At 40.5% G+C, this 17,408-nt stretch overlaps 1 protein-coding gene across 10 annotated transcripts in view; it reads left to right on the top strand.

The window, feature by feature from the left end:
- Gapvd1 (GTPase activating protein and VPS9 domains 1) overlaps positions 1-17,408 on the top strand; it is a 79,313-nt gene that overhangs the window by 8,046 nt on the left and 53,859 nt on the right. For 9 of the 10 annotated variants that reach the window (XM_060389990.1, XM_060389994.1, XM_060389992.1 and 6 more), the window contains one exon: positions 16,832-17,049. In XM_060389990.1, the coding sequence (XP_060245973.1) occupies positions 16,865-17,049 (185 nt within the window). In that variant the 5' untranslated portion in view covers positions 16,832-16,864. Of the gene's footprint in view, positions 1-2,536; positions 2,655-16,831; positions 17,050-17,408 lie in introns of all 10 variants that reach the window. The other variant, XM_060389989.1, reaches the window with a different exon arrangement.

Genomic DNA, 17,408 nt, shown 5'->3' with positions numbered 1-17,408 from the left:
GTTACATTCCCATTATAAATGCTAATGGTTTAAAATTTTAGAAATCCCTGGGCTGACTTAGTGGTTAAGAACACTTACTGCTCTTACAGAGGTCTGGGTTCAGTTCTCTTCCTTCATTGTGGAAGGAATCTCACAGCTGTCTGTAATCCAATTCCAGGGGATCTGATGCCCTCTTTTGACCTCCAGGCACACATGTGGTGCACATACATATATCTAGGCAAGGAACTCAAAAAATTTAGAACTTAGACTAAATTCATCTATTTTTAACCCACTCTGAACCACCTTAGAAAATATATACTACATGTGAAGGATATAGTACCTTGGACATAGTTTGAGAATGCTTACAAGTAAGAATATGCCCTGCCTCTGAGATAGGGTATCACTATGTAGCCCAGGGTAACCTTGAATTTCCAGTGTTCCTTCTACCTCAGTCTTCAAGTGCCTGGATTACAGGTGTGTGCTACTCACACCTGACTAACAGGGATCTCTGTACCAGAGAAGGTAAAGAAAGAAACAGTTTTATGTATTTTTCCCCGGAAAGTATTTCATCTAAGAGGGTGTGATGTGAATACCCATGTACCTGTATCCCAACCTTAAAAAAATTATTTATTTAATGTATATGAGTGCTCTGTTTTCATGCACACCAGAAGAGGACCTCTGGGAGAGCAGCCAGTGCTCTTAACCACTGAGCCATCTCTACAGCCCCCATATTCCAATGTTTAGGAGGGTGAGGCAGGCGTATCATGAGAGTTTGAAGCCATCTTAGGCTGCAAGGTGAGACCCTGTCAGAAGAATGGAAAAAAGGAAGGAAGGAAGGGAAAACAAAAAAGTTCACTTTCCTTCTTTGGAACCCCCAAAAATCTAGTATTTTTTTCTTTTTCTTCTTTCTCTCTTGTTTTTCTTTTCTTTCTCTTTCTTTGTTTCTATCTTTTTCTTTCTCTGTCTTTCTCTTTCTCTCTTTTTCTTTCTCTCTCCTCTCTTCCTTTCTGTCTTTCTTTCTCTCTTTCTCTCTCTCTTTCTTTCTTTATGATGTCTCACAATGTAGCTCTGGCTGGCCTGCTCTGTACACCAGGTGAGCTTGTAAAGATTTGCCTGTGTCTGTCTTTTGAGTGCTGTGATTAAAGGTATGCAACACCATGCTTGGCAAGGAATCTAACTTTGATTCTCTAAACTAAAGTACCCTTTAGCCATTTAAGGTTGTAATATTCCAACTTGCATTCCAACAGAAAGAAACTTTTAAGACTCTCTGAGTGTTCGTTTGTTTTGTTTTGAGACAGGGTGTCTCTGTAGCCTTGGCTGTCCTGACCACACTTTGTAGACCAGGCTGGCCTCTAACAGCGATCCTCATATCCTCCTGAGTGTTGGGATTAAAGCCGAAAGCTGAGCACCACCACACCCAGTTTTATTTTCTTTTTTGAGACAGTGTTTCTTTGGTTAGTCCTGGCTTTGCTAGAACGTGCTTTGTGGATCAGGGTGGCCTGGAACCACTTGCCTCTTATAATTGTAGTTTTTATTTCCTCAGATGAGGGAATGAGATGAGAGCTGTACCCAGGCTTTACGAATAGATGGCTTGGATGGAGCCCAGAGTTTTTCTATCTAGCTATTCCTAGGCCTGGGCCTGGAAGCTTCTAGCCTCTGTACAATCTAACCCTCTGCAAACCCAGACCTTGAAGGCTTTGGCTTCTAGCCTCCAGATGCTAACATAGGCCTAGAATGTTTGCAGCCTCTGAGATTTATTGCTGAATAAGCTCACCCTCTTTAGTTCTTTCTGAACTCTGGCTGGCTGGTTCAACTCCGTGTTCTAGCTCAGAATCCTCTCCAAACTAACTGATTCAGACTGGCTTCTCTCTGCTTCTGACTGAATTGCTCTGCTTGAAAAACCTGCCTCTGAACTGCATGAACTGAACTTCTGAGCTTTACTGAACTGTCTCCTTGAATTCTCTTGCTTTCTTTCTTTTACTGGTATTCTTTCTCTCACCCTCTTGCTCTCTGCCTCTGCACTTCTCTTAGTTTTGCTTTCCTGTCTTTTTGTTTGTTTGTTTGTTTTTACTTTTAGAGACAGAATTTCTCTGTATAGCCCTGGCTGTCCTGGTCTGCAATTGGAGTCCTTTGCAGACCAGGCTGACCTTGAACTCAGATCCACCTGCCTTTGCCACCATGCACCATGCTGTGACACCAAGCCAGGCTCCTGTCTGTTCTTGTGAGAATTGGGTGTATCCTATCTCTGACTCATTCTGTCAAAGCTTTCTCTGATGTCACTTTGTCTAAATTTGTACTAAATTCCAGTCAGAGAGACTAAAGGTGTGTACTAAGGTCATGCCTGTATTTCAGTTGAATCACACAGACCTAGGTTTTTGGATATGATCCCTTGCTGCAGCAGCCGTGTTGCTGGATTAAAATTCCTCTATAATTTCTGCCTACAGTGCTGGGATTAAGTGTGTATACCATCATGCCTGGTGATCTGAGTATTTTTTTAAAACTTAAAAATATTTCTTAAAAATTTTAAATTATTTTATTTTTCATTTTTTGTGTACAGGTGTTTTATATGACTGCCTGTCTGTATGTGCATCATATGTGTGCCTGGAGCCTTGGGTGCTAGAAGAGGGCATTGAATCCCCTGATACTGGAGTTACCTTATGGACAGTTGTGAGCTGGTATGTGGGTACTGGGAAATGAACCTAGATCCTTTACAAGAGCAACATACTCTCTCTGAAACATCTCCCTAGTTCCTGTGGATTTTTTTTATTTTAATTAATTTTACCTTATGTATATGCTTGTGTCCTGAGTTTATGTGTGTGTACCACATGTGTGCAGGAGCCTGTGGGAGCCACAAGGAGGGTATTGGATTCCCTGGTAGTGGAATTATAGGCAAGTACAGGTCCTATAGATGAGCAGCAAGTACTCTTAACTACTGAGCCATCTCTCCAAAACTCATCTAGTGAGGGAAACAGATGTGGGCAAATGACTATAGTTAAGTGTGATATTTATAAGATAGTTTTGCAGAGGATACTTATCTCTTGTCTGGATTACTTAGATCCCAGAAGAGGCATCAGATGTAGAACTGAGTTACAGTGGTTGTGAGTCACCTGATCTGAGTGCTTGGAACTGAACCGAAATCTTCTCCAAGAGCATCAAGTGCTCTTAACTGTTGAGGCATCTCTCTAGCCCCTGAGTTTTTGTTGCATTATTTTAAAACATATAATAAGTAGCAATGGCAGGAAGAGCTTAACACTTATCAAGTTCTTTTTTCTTAGGAATTATATAAAGTATTGGAAATTATGAATTCCATTCTATAAGGGCATTTTAATTTTTTTTAAAGGCTTAAATAATTTTTATTTTTTATGAATGAATCTTCTGTTTTTGTGTATGTTTGTGTACCACGTAGGTGGCAAATACTGTAGGAGATCAGAGGGGGGAGATCTGATTCCGCTGAACTGGAGCTATAGGCAGTTTTGAGCCACTGTGTGGGTGCTGGGAACGTACCCCAGTTCTTCTGCAGGAGCCGTGAGTACTACTACTTCCTGAGCCATTATTCTAGATCCAATAAGGAGAATTTTTTTTTAAATGAGGCCATTTTAGTGGTTGGTTTCTATTGAAAAGCTATTTTAGGGCCAAGGAGATGACTTAGTAGAAAAAAGTGCTTGCTGTGAAAGCCTGCTGACTCCAAGTTCAATTCCTGGAACCAGTGTGAAAGTGGAAGGAAAGTTGCCCTTTCCCTTTCTTTCTGTGTTGTCAACCTACACCCAACACACCATAATTGATGTTTTAGATAAGGAGTTTTCTTTTGGGTAGAAACACAGTCATTGATAGTAATGCTGATTGAAGTTTGTAGTGCATGTTTGTAACCCCAGGACTCAGGAAATGGAGACAAGTTCAAAGTCATCCTTGACCACATAGTGAATTAGAAGCCAGCCTGAGCTACATGAGACTGCCTTAAAAAACAATACCAATGACAGGAGGTTACTGACACCTTTCATCCCAGTGCTTGGGAGGCAGAGGAGGGCAGATCTTGGAGTTCTGAGTTCAAGGCCAGCCTGGTCTACAGAGCAAGTTCCAGGACAGCTAAGGCTACACAGAGAAACCCTGTCTCAAAAAAAAAAAAAACAAAAACAAAGAAACAAACAAAAAATCAGTAACAACAAAGAAATAAAAAAATGGTAACTGTGATAAATTGTAGCTACTTTTCTTTATTTTTTAGAAAAGATTTATTTATTCTTTTTTTTTTAATTTTATTTTTTGTGCATTGGTTTGAGGGTGTCAGACCACCTTGAACTGGAGTTACAGACAGTTATGAACTGCCATGTGAGTGCTGGGAGTTGAACCTGGGTCCTTGGAAAGAGCAGACAGTGCTCTTAACCACTGAGCCATCTCTCCAGCCCCCGATTTATTTATTCTTATTTTGTGTGTATGGCTGTTTTGCCTGCATGTGTGTCTGTGTAACATGTGTTTGCTTTGTCTAAGGAGGCCAGAAGAAGGTGTCAGATTCCCTGGGGCTGTTATAAACAGCTGTAAGCTTTCATTTGGGTACGAGGAATTGAACCTGGGTCCTTTGGATGAACAGTCAGTGGGCTTAACCACTGAGCCATTTCTCTTGCTCCTTATTTACTTTTTAAGTTTGTGTGTGTGACACAGGTGCATGAGTGCATGCCTAAGGAGGCTGGCAGAGGGTATCAGATCCTTCTGGGGTTGGAGTTAACAGGCATTTGTGAGCCTCCTTATGTTCTTCCAAGAGAGCAACAAGCACTGTACTGGGATTAAAAGCATGCACCACCATTCCTGACTTTTTGGTAATATTCTGGGTTAATTTCTAGCAATTTTTTTCTAAATATTTATATATATCTCTTCTTCCTTCTTAGAATTTGAGGGAGTTGAGAGTATTTAGTCCTAAAGTTCAATTAAATGCATCCTGCCAGGCAGTTGGAAAATTTTCAAGAAACTTGGGTGTTGTCCGCATTCTGACTTACATATGAGTATTTGTTCCAAGAGTGAGGCAGTTATTTGCTTACATTTAATTAATTTATTCTTTGGTAATTTCATACAAGTGTATAATACATTATTATTACATCCATCCCTCACTCTTTATTAGCATCTTCTGTTCTTTTTTTCCAACAAGTCCCAATTCTAATTCTACTGAGTGAGGCAACTGAAAGTAGTAACCTTGATTATAATAAAGTTCTCATAGTTAAGAGAAGAATGACTGGCTTAGTAGAGGGGGGAGAGGGAGAAACAGACAGAGAGAAAGAGACAAAGGGAAAAAGTATTACTGGGTAAAAACAACTTTTGAAACTGAATATAACTACATTCTAGTTTAGTTTTACATGTTACTAATTTGACCTTGGGATATTAAATTGCTTTCACCTTCCTCAGCTGTATAGCTCTATGTTGTAATTAAGAATACTTATATATCATCAGCTGTAGTGGTATACACCTTTAATTCTAGCAATTGGGAAGCAGAAGCAGTAGATCTCTTTCTCTCTTTCTTCTCTCTCTCTTTTGGTTTTTAGACAGGATTTCTCTGTGTAGCCCTGCCTGTCTTGGAACTTTCTGTAGACCAGGTCTTGAACTCACAGAGATCCGCCTGCCTCTGCCTTCCCATTAAGTTTCAATACTCTTATCTTAAAACAAACATACAACCAAAATGCTTATAGGTGGCTCTGTGGATAAAGGGGTTTGCCATCAATACTGAGGGCCCGAGTTTCATCTTAGGATTCACATGGTAAAAGGAGAGAACTGACTTCAACAAGCTATCCTCAGACTTCTGACTTCCACGTGCGCTCCACGACACCGCCTCCCCCCCCAAGTAAATACGTGAATTTACAAATTAAGAAATTAAGAAAATTAACGAAATAAGAAAAAAAAGAATACATTCTTCATTGGAAGTGTTCGTAGAGCATATGCTCAGCGTGCATACAGCCATAGGCCCAGCTTTCAGTGTCAAAACTAAACTAAACAAAAGTCATGGTATTTCATAGGGAAATTGGAGTATTTATGTATTCAGTTGATGCAGAATGCAAGCTTGAAATGTGGTAGTTACCACTATTTGTATTTCCTAAACAGGTATGCTTTACTACCTCTAGTCAGTTGAAACTGTTCGACCACAACCATTCTACATTGTGTCTGTCATTCTCTAGGTAGACACATTGTCACACTGTGGCCCAATTTGTTCTAACTCAATGTGTAGCTCAGGTGCCTTGAACTTGCAGCAACTCTCCTGTGTCAGCCTTCAAGTGCTGGGATTACAGGTCTAAGCCACTGGCTACTGCCATTATTATTATTACTACTACTGCTATTATTATTGTTACTACTGCTACTATTATTATTGTGTGTGTGTAGATGTTTTGTTGCATGTATGTATGAGCACCACATACATGCCTGGTGCCTGTGGAGGTCAGAAAAGGGAGTTGGAAGCCCTGGAACTGGAATTGTATGTGGGTGCTAGGCTGGAATTTATTTTGTAATTCCAGCACTCAGGAAGCTGAGGCTAGAGTATGGCAGTAAGTTGGAGGCCAGCCTGGCCTATATAATGAAATTCAAAGTTAGGCTAGACTATATAGCAAAACTCTTCAACAGAAACAGGGGAACTCTTAAACAGATAACAAAAACAAAACCAGACAAAACCCAAACAACACCCCCACTTTGTTTTTTAGACTAGGTTTAAAAAAAAAAATAAGATATACAGAGTTTCCATAGACCCTGTATTAATTTTCCCTACTTCCCACTATTTTACGCTAGTCTGCTATACTTAATGCAATTAGTGAACAGTATTGATAGACTATTATTAATCAAAGCTCATAGTTTATTCAGTTTTCCTCATTTTTTTAGCTCTTTTCCAGCATACTGTGACCTCATTCTCTTCTAGCATACTCCATTCCATTTAGTCATCACTCATTTTTAGTTGAAACTTTTAATTAAACAGTTTATTTGCAAATAATGTTTTATTCTCAAATTTCAAAGGCCTCTCATCTGCCACACATACTGTATTACTAATAATGCTCTTAGCTCGATAGCTGTCACTATCTCACTTTTAATACTTACAAGTTTGAGTTCCTGGGGCTAGAGATGTGTTCAGCTGACAGTGTTTCCAAGCATGCACAAGACCTAGGGTACCACATGAACTGACCAGGCATGGTGACCTGTGTCCTAGCACCAGAGAGGTGGATGCAGGAAGATCAGATGGTCAAAGTCATCTTAATTGTAATAGTGAAGTAATTAAAAACTACACTGCTTTTCATTGATTTTATCACTTATGATTTACAGTCCTCTCACTGTTTTATGTATAGGACAGATAAGGCCAGTATCTTAACATTAGTGACAGTAACAGGTCACATGACACTAAATGTCAGAGATCATATGTCACATGACACCAGGTAGCAGAAGCCATCATGGTTTTGGTTTGTTTGTTTTTGAGACAGGATTTTAACTGTCCTTGAACTTGCTTTGTAGTCCACGTTAGCTTTAGACTCGTAGAGGTTGGCCTCCTGAGTGCAGGGCTTGAAGGTATGCATCGCCATGATGGTAAGGGGCAGTCTTAATTTCCTCAAACCTATCTAGTTGTAGTTCCCTCTCCACGTTATTGATTATTGAAGTATTCGCTATAGTAAATAAGTAAGTTGGACATAGTTTCATATTCACTCTGAAGCTTAGTAAAGGGCCAAGGGTGTAGTTTAGTGGTGAAATGCTTAGCAAGCACAAGTGTAATTTCTGAACTCTAGTACATTAGAAGTTGCGAGGAGGACCCTTATTACAGATGTCAACAGTAGGATTGCATATGTAACCTCAGTTCCTCAGAGAGGAAGAGTGGGTGGGAGGGAGACTGAGAGAGCCTACGATTATACTAGACAGTAGGCTGTTTACTGGAACTCTAAACGCTACCTTAAAGTTTAAAATTAGTAGATATATTATTATAAATTGGAATGATTTTAATTAGAGATTCTCATGAAGTGTGAAATGTTATTTCCATCCTGTGTAAATTCTGGAATAATTTATACTTTTTGAGAAAGAGTTTTACAGCCCATACTGTCCTCAAACTTGTTTTGTATTTGAGAGTAACCTTGAACTTTTGATCTTCCTGTGTACCTCTGTGTCCTGTTAGCTGTTGATACTTGTACTAGATGTTTTCTCTTTGGAACTTTTAATGTATTTTTAGCTCAAAAGTTGTACCTTTTCAGATTGTGGTTCCTCTCCACTCTCTTCATTAGAGGAGATGAACTTGTTTATTAGAGTTGGCAACCTTTTTCTTTTCTTTTTGTTTTTTTTTTTTTTTTTTTTTTAAGATTTATTTATTATTTATATAGGATTTTGCCTGCATGTACACCTGCATGCCAGAAGAGGGCAACATATCTCATTATAGATGGTTATGAGCCACTATGTGGTTGTTGGGAATTGAACTCAGGACTGGGAGTATATGGGCCAATTGGATGTTCTCAGATTTTGAAGGACTAGTTATTGCTGGAAACACAGGAGGTCGATGGTAAAAGATGAAAATACAGTGCACACCTTTAATCTTGGTACTTGGGAGGCAGCGACAGGAAGATCTTTGAGTTTGAGACCAGCCTGGTCTACAAAGCAAGTTCTAGGACAGGCAGGGATACACAGAGAAGCCCTTGCTTGAAAAACCAAAAAGAAAACAAGAACAAAAACTCAGCAATAGCAAACCACAGTCAGTTCCAAGTCAGTAACATAATTAGTTCTTTAGCCCAGAGTTGAGATTTATCACTAGGCAATGTATGTGACTACAAAGGTTCATTAGCCAGGCTGTGGAAATTAAAGCATGTAGATAAGAAGACACGATGACACAGGACAACAGAAATGAGAAGGTCAATTTGAACAGAACAGGTAACATAGGGAAACAGTGTAAGGGCTCTTTGTTTTGTAAAAGTGCTTGCTGTGCGAACCTGATGGCCTAGTTCAGTCTTTGGATTCTATAGTGGAAAGAGAAGACCAGGTCCTAAAAGTTGTCCTCGGCCTTCCACATGTGCACCGTGGGTATGTGTACACACAGACATATGCACTAGTAAGTAAAAAAATAATAATTAATGGTGTAAAATAGTAACGGATAGATGGGCTGATTTTAAGTTATGGGGCTTGGAAATATGCTCTAAGAAATCAAGAATAATTAACAAATGTGAACAACTTTAATATACTGGTGTGTGTGTGTGTGTGTGTGTGTGCATGTGTGCATGCATGTGTGGTGTCAGTGAGTGTGGTCGTTATTTTCATCTACATAGTGAAGGCTACATTGAGATTGCCTGGGCAATAGGAAACCCTATCTCAGAAAGGGGCTGTATGGATGGGAGAAAGAATACAATCAATATATTCAACATGTTGTCATTAACTGTAGTTTTTGTGCTCATAAAATAGATCTCATTTATTTCTTATAACTAATATTCCTAATTCTTCCTGTCCCTGCTGCCTCAGATTTGAAAACCACCATTCTGTTTCTGAGAGGTCACATTTTTCTCAGTTTACATTTGAGTGAGATTATGCAATACTTGGTATTTCTGGGCCTGGCTTATTCATTTAACATTATGATCTGTAGTTACATCTATGCCCATTTTTTATGGCCAAATAATATTTCATTTATATGTTTATTTATATACTATATATGCCAAATAATATTTCAGCGCGCGTACACACACACACACACACACACACACACAGAGCAATGCTCCTTAGTCCCAATTATAGTTCTTAAAACTTGTTTTACAGGATAAGCCATGGTCAGATTTTTTTTCTGACATTCTGACCAGTTATAGAAAGGAAAGCTTATAAATCTTGAACCTGTTTAAAGTAAAAATACTTACCAAGTTTCTCTTGTGGCCTAAGCTTATTAAAGTGGTCTCTAAAAACATGTCTTTAGGGTTAACAAGATGGCTCAGAGACTAAAGCTGACTGCTGCCAGGGCTGAAGACTTGGGTTGGATACCTGGAACCCATAGAGAGAGAACTAGCTTCATAATTGTTTGTGTATATAATTTTGTCCAGTTTTCTATTGATAGGACGCTTACATTGATTCCAGATATTGGCTGTTGTGAATAATGCTGCAATAAACATGACAGTGCAGCTGAAGTTTTCACATACTGATTCCATTTCTTTTGATTAAACAGCCAGTAGTGGGAGTGCTGAATCATAGGGTGGTTCTGTTTAGAGAATGTCCATAGTGATGGTACAGAATCACATCCCCACAAACAGTATGCTAAGGCATTATTTTCTCTATGGTTTTCCCAGTTTGTGTGCTATTCCAGTGTGAATTTAAGTTAAGTAGATATTGCTAGAAGACAAGTAATAGTCTGTAAAATCAGCAGATTAAAAAACAACAACAACAAAAAACCCCAACTCCCTACAATAACTAGAAGTCAAAGTAGACCTGACTGAGAAAATGTGTAGATTAGTTGGTAGAGAGCAAGTGCTTCTTTGAAGTCAGACAGAACTGAATCATATAGCACCCCAGATGAGACTGTGAGAGCATGCCTGTCACAGGCTTGTGACGGTGCAGTGAGGAGAAACTAGGATAATTCTTGGGTGGTGCATGCCTTTGATCCAGCACTCAGGAGGCAGAGGCAGGTGAATCTCTGAGTTCAAGGTCAGTTTGGTTTACAGAGTGAGTTCCCAGACAGCCAAGGCTACACAGAGAAACCCTGTCTTGAAAATAAAAAAAGTTTAAATAAATGTTGGTTTGTAGGCCTCAAACTCAGAGATCCACCTGCCCCTGCCTTCTGAATGCTGAGATCAAACGTGTGTGTGCCACTACTGCCCAGCTTCCCCCCTACTTGCCCTGGTTGTTTGAGATGGAGATTCTTTGTGTAGTCCTGGTTGTCCTGGAATTAGCTGTGTAGTAAACTAGGCTGGCCTTAAACTCACAGAAATCCACTTGCCTCTGCGTCCTGAGTGCTAGTATTAAAGGCAGTTAGCACTGCTACCTGGTGCCATACATTTTAAAATCTATGCTTGAAAAATAAAACAAAACAAACAAAACAACAAAAAACTGTGCTTTTTTTTCTTAAAGGTAAAACATTTCCTAGTTATATTTATGTTTAAATTTTATTTTATTTTTAAATTATGCAAAGAGCCTCACTGTGTAGCTCTGGCTGACTTGGAGTTTATAGAGATCTGCCTGCCTTTACCTTCAGAGTACCAGGAGTAAAGCCATGTACCGTCATGCCTGTTATGTCCAAATTTTACTTAATCTGTTTCTTAGCTTATGGCTGTTAACTTGTGTTGTTATAAGTGTTGTCTTAAAAGAACAAACAGTTCTCACTGTTTTTCTTAAATGTTGTATTTGTTTTTTGGTGCTAAGGATTGAAACTAGTGCCTCAAGCATGCTAGGTAATTAGATCTCTACCACTGAGCTTTATTACTTAGTTCTCAATAATTGTTCTTGAAATTTCTTTTTACAGGATGCGTTATAGTCAGATTTTGTGTGTGTGTGTGTGTGTGTGTGTGTGTGACTACAAATATAGAAATATAGAAAGGAAAGCCTATAATTCTTGGATCTGATTAAAAAGATACTTAGAAAGTTTGTCTTGTGGAAAAGGTCTCCAAAAAATGTCTTTGGGGTCAGCAAGATAGCACAGAGAGTAAAGCTACCTGTCACTAGATTACCAGAATTGTATCCCTAGAGCCCACAAGGAGACAACGTCCTCTGACCTCACATTCATGGTATGGCACGTGTGCTTCTGTTCTTACACACACCACACACATCACATATACCCCTCCCCCCCCACTATAAGGAAATGTGTAAAAAATTTGGGACCACTGGTGGTTTAGAAACTCAGTTTTTGGTTTAGATTAGGTGGAATGTTATTTTAAATGTTAATCTTTTTATTTCAATTTTTGCTTAAATTTTTATTATTTATGTTACTTAGTTTATGTGTATCAGTGTTTTGTCTGAGTGTATATATGTGTATCACATGTGTGCCTGTGCCTTGGAGGTTAGAAGAGGACATCAGATTCCCTAGAACTAGAGTTATGGATAGTTACAAACCACCATATAGGAGCTGGGAACCAAGCTGAGCACCCTACAAAAGCAGCAAGTGCATCTAACTGCTGAGTTACCTCTCCAGCCTCATTTGTTGTTGTTGTTGTTATTTGTTGGCCTTCCTGATCGGGTGGGAAGGTGTCCAGCTTTCTGGTACTCAGATGGAAGGGTGTCCAGGAAACCCATAGCTCTGAGGCGGAAAATCCGAGTCATGTGCTGTGAAGACTGGGAAGGTATCCCAGCTCTGAGGTGGGACAGAGTTCCAAGGGTATCCTGAGACATGGGAACCCTCGGACCTCATAGCTCTGAGAGGAGGCTTCCTCAACAGAGACATTGCAGCTCCCAAGGAGGGTACCCCAACCCAGAGGAGCTGAGGAGCCCAGGAGCCTGAGCTCCTCTTCAGTTAAGTTACAGCAGGCAGTAAATCTCTTAAAAGAGATTTTTTGAAGGGGCGAATCAAGGAGTGGCTGCCTCTGCTTTTGGGAGAAGGCAGCAGGGAACTGGGGCAAACCCAGCCTTTATATTTGGGAATTCTCAGGGCTGGGGTGCGGGGAGCTTTCTGGGCAGGGACTTCCAGAGTGTGGATTGGTAGGATTTCAAGTCCTGAGCTGTGGGAAGCTCAGGGATTGTTCAGTTTTCCTGCTCAGGCATTGGTGGGTTTTTGTCCAGTCTTCACCTCAAATTTGCATAGCTTGGGATGAATCTTACTGAAAGCTTGGAGATGACAGTTAACAGAGGTGGAGGGGGTGCTGGGCTGCTGGAGCTTCCTCAGGCAGAGGTCTGGCCACTGTTCTGCTCTTAGGGCTTATAAAATATATAAAGTATCCAAAATTTACACTGTGAAGGCAGTAGACTGAGGCAGGAAAGATTGTCACTATCATAGACAGCACCCGTGGTGGTGAGCACCCGTGGTGGTGGCAGTAGGTATTCTGAGGCAGGAAAGCTGTCCAGTGCCTTAGGCTGAGTCAGGAAGAGTCATCATGGACAGCTCCTGCTGAGGCATTGCTGAGGAGTTGCCACCATTTTGTCTCCTGCCTCTACAGCCCAGGGCGGGAAGGAGGGGCTGCTGCCCTGAGGCTGGCAGGGGGAACTGACAGGGAAGCACTTGCTACTACATATTAAATTGGTCTCTAAACAGCTCTTGGAGGGTGCATTGGGCCGTTGGGATTCCAGGCTGCCACAATGGAGAAGGGGTGACAGTGGGTCACTGCAGCTTGTGGGGCATCAGAATGACTTTAGGGTGGCCTGCTACCTCAACTTGGGGTGGGTTGGGATAACTGAGGCTTGGAATTGCCTCAGCCTGGGGTGTCAGCTACAGTGGGTGTAGATTGCCTCAGCTCCAGCCTTATATCATTTTGTTTTTAAAGAGGGTCTCTCTACAGAGTCCTGGCTGTCCTGGAACTTGCTGTGTAGACTGTGTTTCTGAGTGCTGGGATAAAGATGTATACCGCTATGCCTGGCCCTAGGTTTTACTTTTGAAGTTATACTTGAAGATTTTAATTTCTGAATTTTATAAATTTGCTTTGTATTTTGCTATATCATTAAAAACATGTTCACTTGATAGCTTGAACAATATATTGGTTCTAAGCAGATTATGGGCTCTTTGAGATTAGGGGATCAAGCTGAGTTCCAGCCACACTCATGAGTTCCAGCTACACTCAATAATATATTTGTTACCACACCTGGCTCACATAATATCTAATTATTTGTGTGTTTAAAAAAAATTTTATGGGCCTGTAGACCTGGCTTAAGGTTAAGAGCACTGGCTGCTATTCCAAAGGTCCTGAGGTCAATTCCCAGCACCCACATGGTGGTTCAAAACCATCTATAATGAGATCTGGTGCCCTCTTCTGACGTGCAGGCACACATACTGGCAGAACATTGCATACATAAATAAATAAATAAATAAATAAATAACTCTTTGAAAAATATTTTTTTATGAACCTAAGCCCTCATACATGCTAGGCTCAACCACTGTGTTATACCCCCAGCCTCATAATTTTCAGTTAGAGACTTTGGTGGTATGTGTGTGTGTGTGTTTTATTTTTCTAAAGGACTGATTAGATTTTGGTGTAACCACATTTTTATTTTGTTTAACTATGTAGAGAAGACGGGCCTCAAACTCAGAGAGATCCACCTGCCCCTGCCTCTTGAGTGCTGGGATTACAGATGTGTTACCACACCTAGCAGTGTGTGTGCTGTTACCTGCAGAGGTGAGAATAGGGTATCAGATCCCCTAGAGCTAGAGTTACAAGAGGTTTTGAGCTGCCTGGTGTGTGTACTGGAAATCTATCTAGGGTCCTCTGTAAGAACAGCAGATGCTCTTAACTGTTGAGCCATCTCTCCAGCCCCCAATGCTCAGTTTTCAGAATTTTTTTTTTAAGTTGATAATTGTTCTCAGCTCAGACAATTTTGTTATCTTAAGCATATGTATTTCTGTTGTTAATACAAAACGTTTGATCTGGCAGTTCTAGACTATGGCTTAAATGATAATGCTTTAAATAGCCGAGCATAGCGGCACACACCTTTAATCCCAACACAGAGGGAGGCAGAGGCAATTCACCTTGAGTTTGAGCCCAACCTGGTCTACAAAGTGAGTCCAGTACAGCCAAGGCTACACAGAGAAACCCTGTCTTGAAAAACAAAACAAAACAAAACAAAATGCTTTAAAATATATGTGCAGTTTGTATTTGTTTAGTTATTAGATAAATAAAAGTTGTTTAATTTCATTCCTACCTTTGGCAAATATTTACTCAGTTACTGCTGTGAACTAGACTCTCACCCAGGCCTGAGATCAGGGCAGTGGACTAAACAGATAAGTTCTGGTCCTGACAGCACACTGTTAGGAGGTAGAAACTGCCCAATAAGGATGGTTAGCAAGCAAGTAGGTGTCTGTAGTAAATGCTAGGTAGGGACTGGAGGGTCCAAGATGTAGCAAGGAAAGGCCACATAGGACTTTGGATTTCATTCTAAGTGTAAGATAAAGCCTTGAGATGGTTTCTAGTCAAGGAATAAAATGATGTGACCATAATGTAAACTCTGTATTATGGGGAGAACAGACTTTGGGAATTCAAAGTAGGGAGCAAGGAAATCAACTAGCCATAGACTTTCAAGTGAGATGATGTAGACTTCCAGTGGAAATAGGGTGTCCCTGTGCGTGTGTGCGCTCCAGCAGACCTGTAACTTCAGGTCTTGGGAGACTAAGAGAGGATCAGGAAGTTCAGGTCATTCTCAGCTCCATGGTGAATTTGAGACTGTCACAGAAAACCAGCAAAAGAGCTGAGGCTGTAGCTCTGAGGGTAGAGTACTTTCTAGTCTGCACAGCCATGGGTTCAGTCCCTAGCACCACATAAATTGGGCATGACAGCCCGTCCCTGTAATTTGAGCACTTGGGAAGTAGAGGTAGGATGAACAGGAGTTCAAGATCATTCTTAGGTACATAAAAGATTCAAAGCGAGCCCAGACTCTGTGAAACAGTATCTCCAAAAAATAAAGCAGTGGACAGATGGTTCAGTGGTTAGAGTGCTTGTTTAGTAATCATCAGAAGATGAATTCAGATCCCAGCATCTGCTTAACAAGCCTTGTATCTAGTGCATGCCAGTAACCCCCTCTCTGGGTGTGTCAGACAGGAGGATTGCTGGAGCTTGCTGGCTTTAAGCCCGAACAAGAAAAGATGAGCTTCAGGTTCTGGGAGACTCCCTGCCTTAAAGAAATAGGCAGAGTGGCGAAGTGCACACAGTGCTCTGGTGGTAAATGCACCTGCTACCAATCCTGAGGACCTGAGTTCAATCCCTGAGACCCATATGCTGACAGGAGAGAACCAGACTCCTGTAGCTTGTCCTCCGACTTCTGCACATGTGCTGTGACATGGCAAAAGTAAAATGTATTTTTTAAAATCTTTGTTTCTTCCTGGGCAGTGGTGGCCCATGTCTTTAATCCCAGCACTTGGGAGGCAGAGGCAGGTGAATCTCTGTGAGTTCAAGATCAGCCTGCTCTACAGAGTGAGGTCCAGAACAGCCAGGGATACATAGAAGCCCTGTCTTGAAAACCAAAACCACCAAACAACTAACCAAGCAAACAAAAAATTGTTTCTTAGATTACAGACTTAGTGTAGGTTCGGTATAGAGAAATTGGTGAATATGAATTATGTTTTTAGAGCGTCTAATAAGGCCCCTCATTAGAGGTAGTTTTTTGTAAACACCTTGGGTACAGTCGCTCTCGGTTAGCCTAGAAGTCATTCTTTACATCACAATCAAAATCTGATGGCTTTCTGAGATGGTCTCATGTAGCCCAGGCTGGCCTCAAACTCATTAGATCTCCAAAGATGGATATCCTTACCCTCCTGCCTCAGCCTCTCAAATCCTGAGGTTATTTTTAAATTGAGTCAGTAGTTCTACCATACCAAATATAATAAAAATATTTTTGTTGTTGTTTGTTTTTGTGAGACAGGGTTTCTTTGTGTAGCCTTGGCTGTCCTGGACTTGCTTTGTACTCACAGCCATCCTTCTTCCTGTTTCTGCCTCCCAGAGTGCTGGAATCACAGGCATGTACCACCAAAATTTTACTCAAAGACGTTCTTAAAAATTTATTATTATTTTATGTGCATTTATTTTGTCTGCATGTATGTCTGTGTGAGATTGTCAGGTCCCTGGAACTAGAGTTACAGACAGTTAGTTGTGAGCTGCCATGTGGGTGCTGGGAATTAGACTTGGCTCCTCTGGGAGAGCAACCAGTGCTTTGAATCGCTGAGCCATCTCCCCAGCCCCCATAATCAAAGTTTAATGTATTATACTCATTTTGATTTTAGAAAATAATTTATGTGATATAAACTTGAGTTTTGTCTTTTTATTCTTAGTGATCAACCTTTGTACCTTTTCCGAATTAAAAGATGGTGAAGCTAGATATCCACACTTTGGCCCACCACCTCAAACAGGAGCGCTTGTATGTGAGCTCTGAGAAACAGCTCATTCAGAGGCTAAATGCAGATGTACTGAAGACAGCTGAAAAGCTGTATCGAACAGCGTGGATTGCAAAGCAACAGAGGATTAATTTGGATCGGCTTATTATAACCAGGTAAAGACAATTTTCAGATCATGCATTATGTGAACACTTAATTGTATATTACTAAATAACTAAATGAATCTCTTAAGTGCATGGTTTTGAATCAGTGTTAGGTGAGTCTTTGCTTATAAAATGTATGGAGCTTTGTTTATTAATTAGCTTAAACAGTAATGTAGAAAATTATAATTTAAGATTTAATGTTTTGAGTCTTTGCATATATAATGTTTTAGTATTATGGAGATTAAATTTTGTGACTTTATATATATTTCTGTGCTTTGAAATTGCATATCTTTTGGTTTTGGGGTTTTCAAGACAGGGTTTCGCTTTGTAGCCCTGGCTGCCCGGGAACTCACAGAGATCTGCCTGCTCTG

The sequence above is a fragment of the Meriones unguiculatus genome, chromosome 8 (genome assembly GCF_030254825.1).
Source record: "Meriones unguiculatus strain TT.TT164.6M chromosome 8, Bangor_MerUng_6.1, whole genome shotgun sequence".
Lineage (NCBI taxonomy): Eukaryota > Metazoa > Chordata > Mammalia > Rodentia > Muridae > Meriones > Meriones unguiculatus.
Note: the sequence above shows the minus strand (reverse complement) of the source record. Positions and strands in the feature narration are given on the sequence as shown.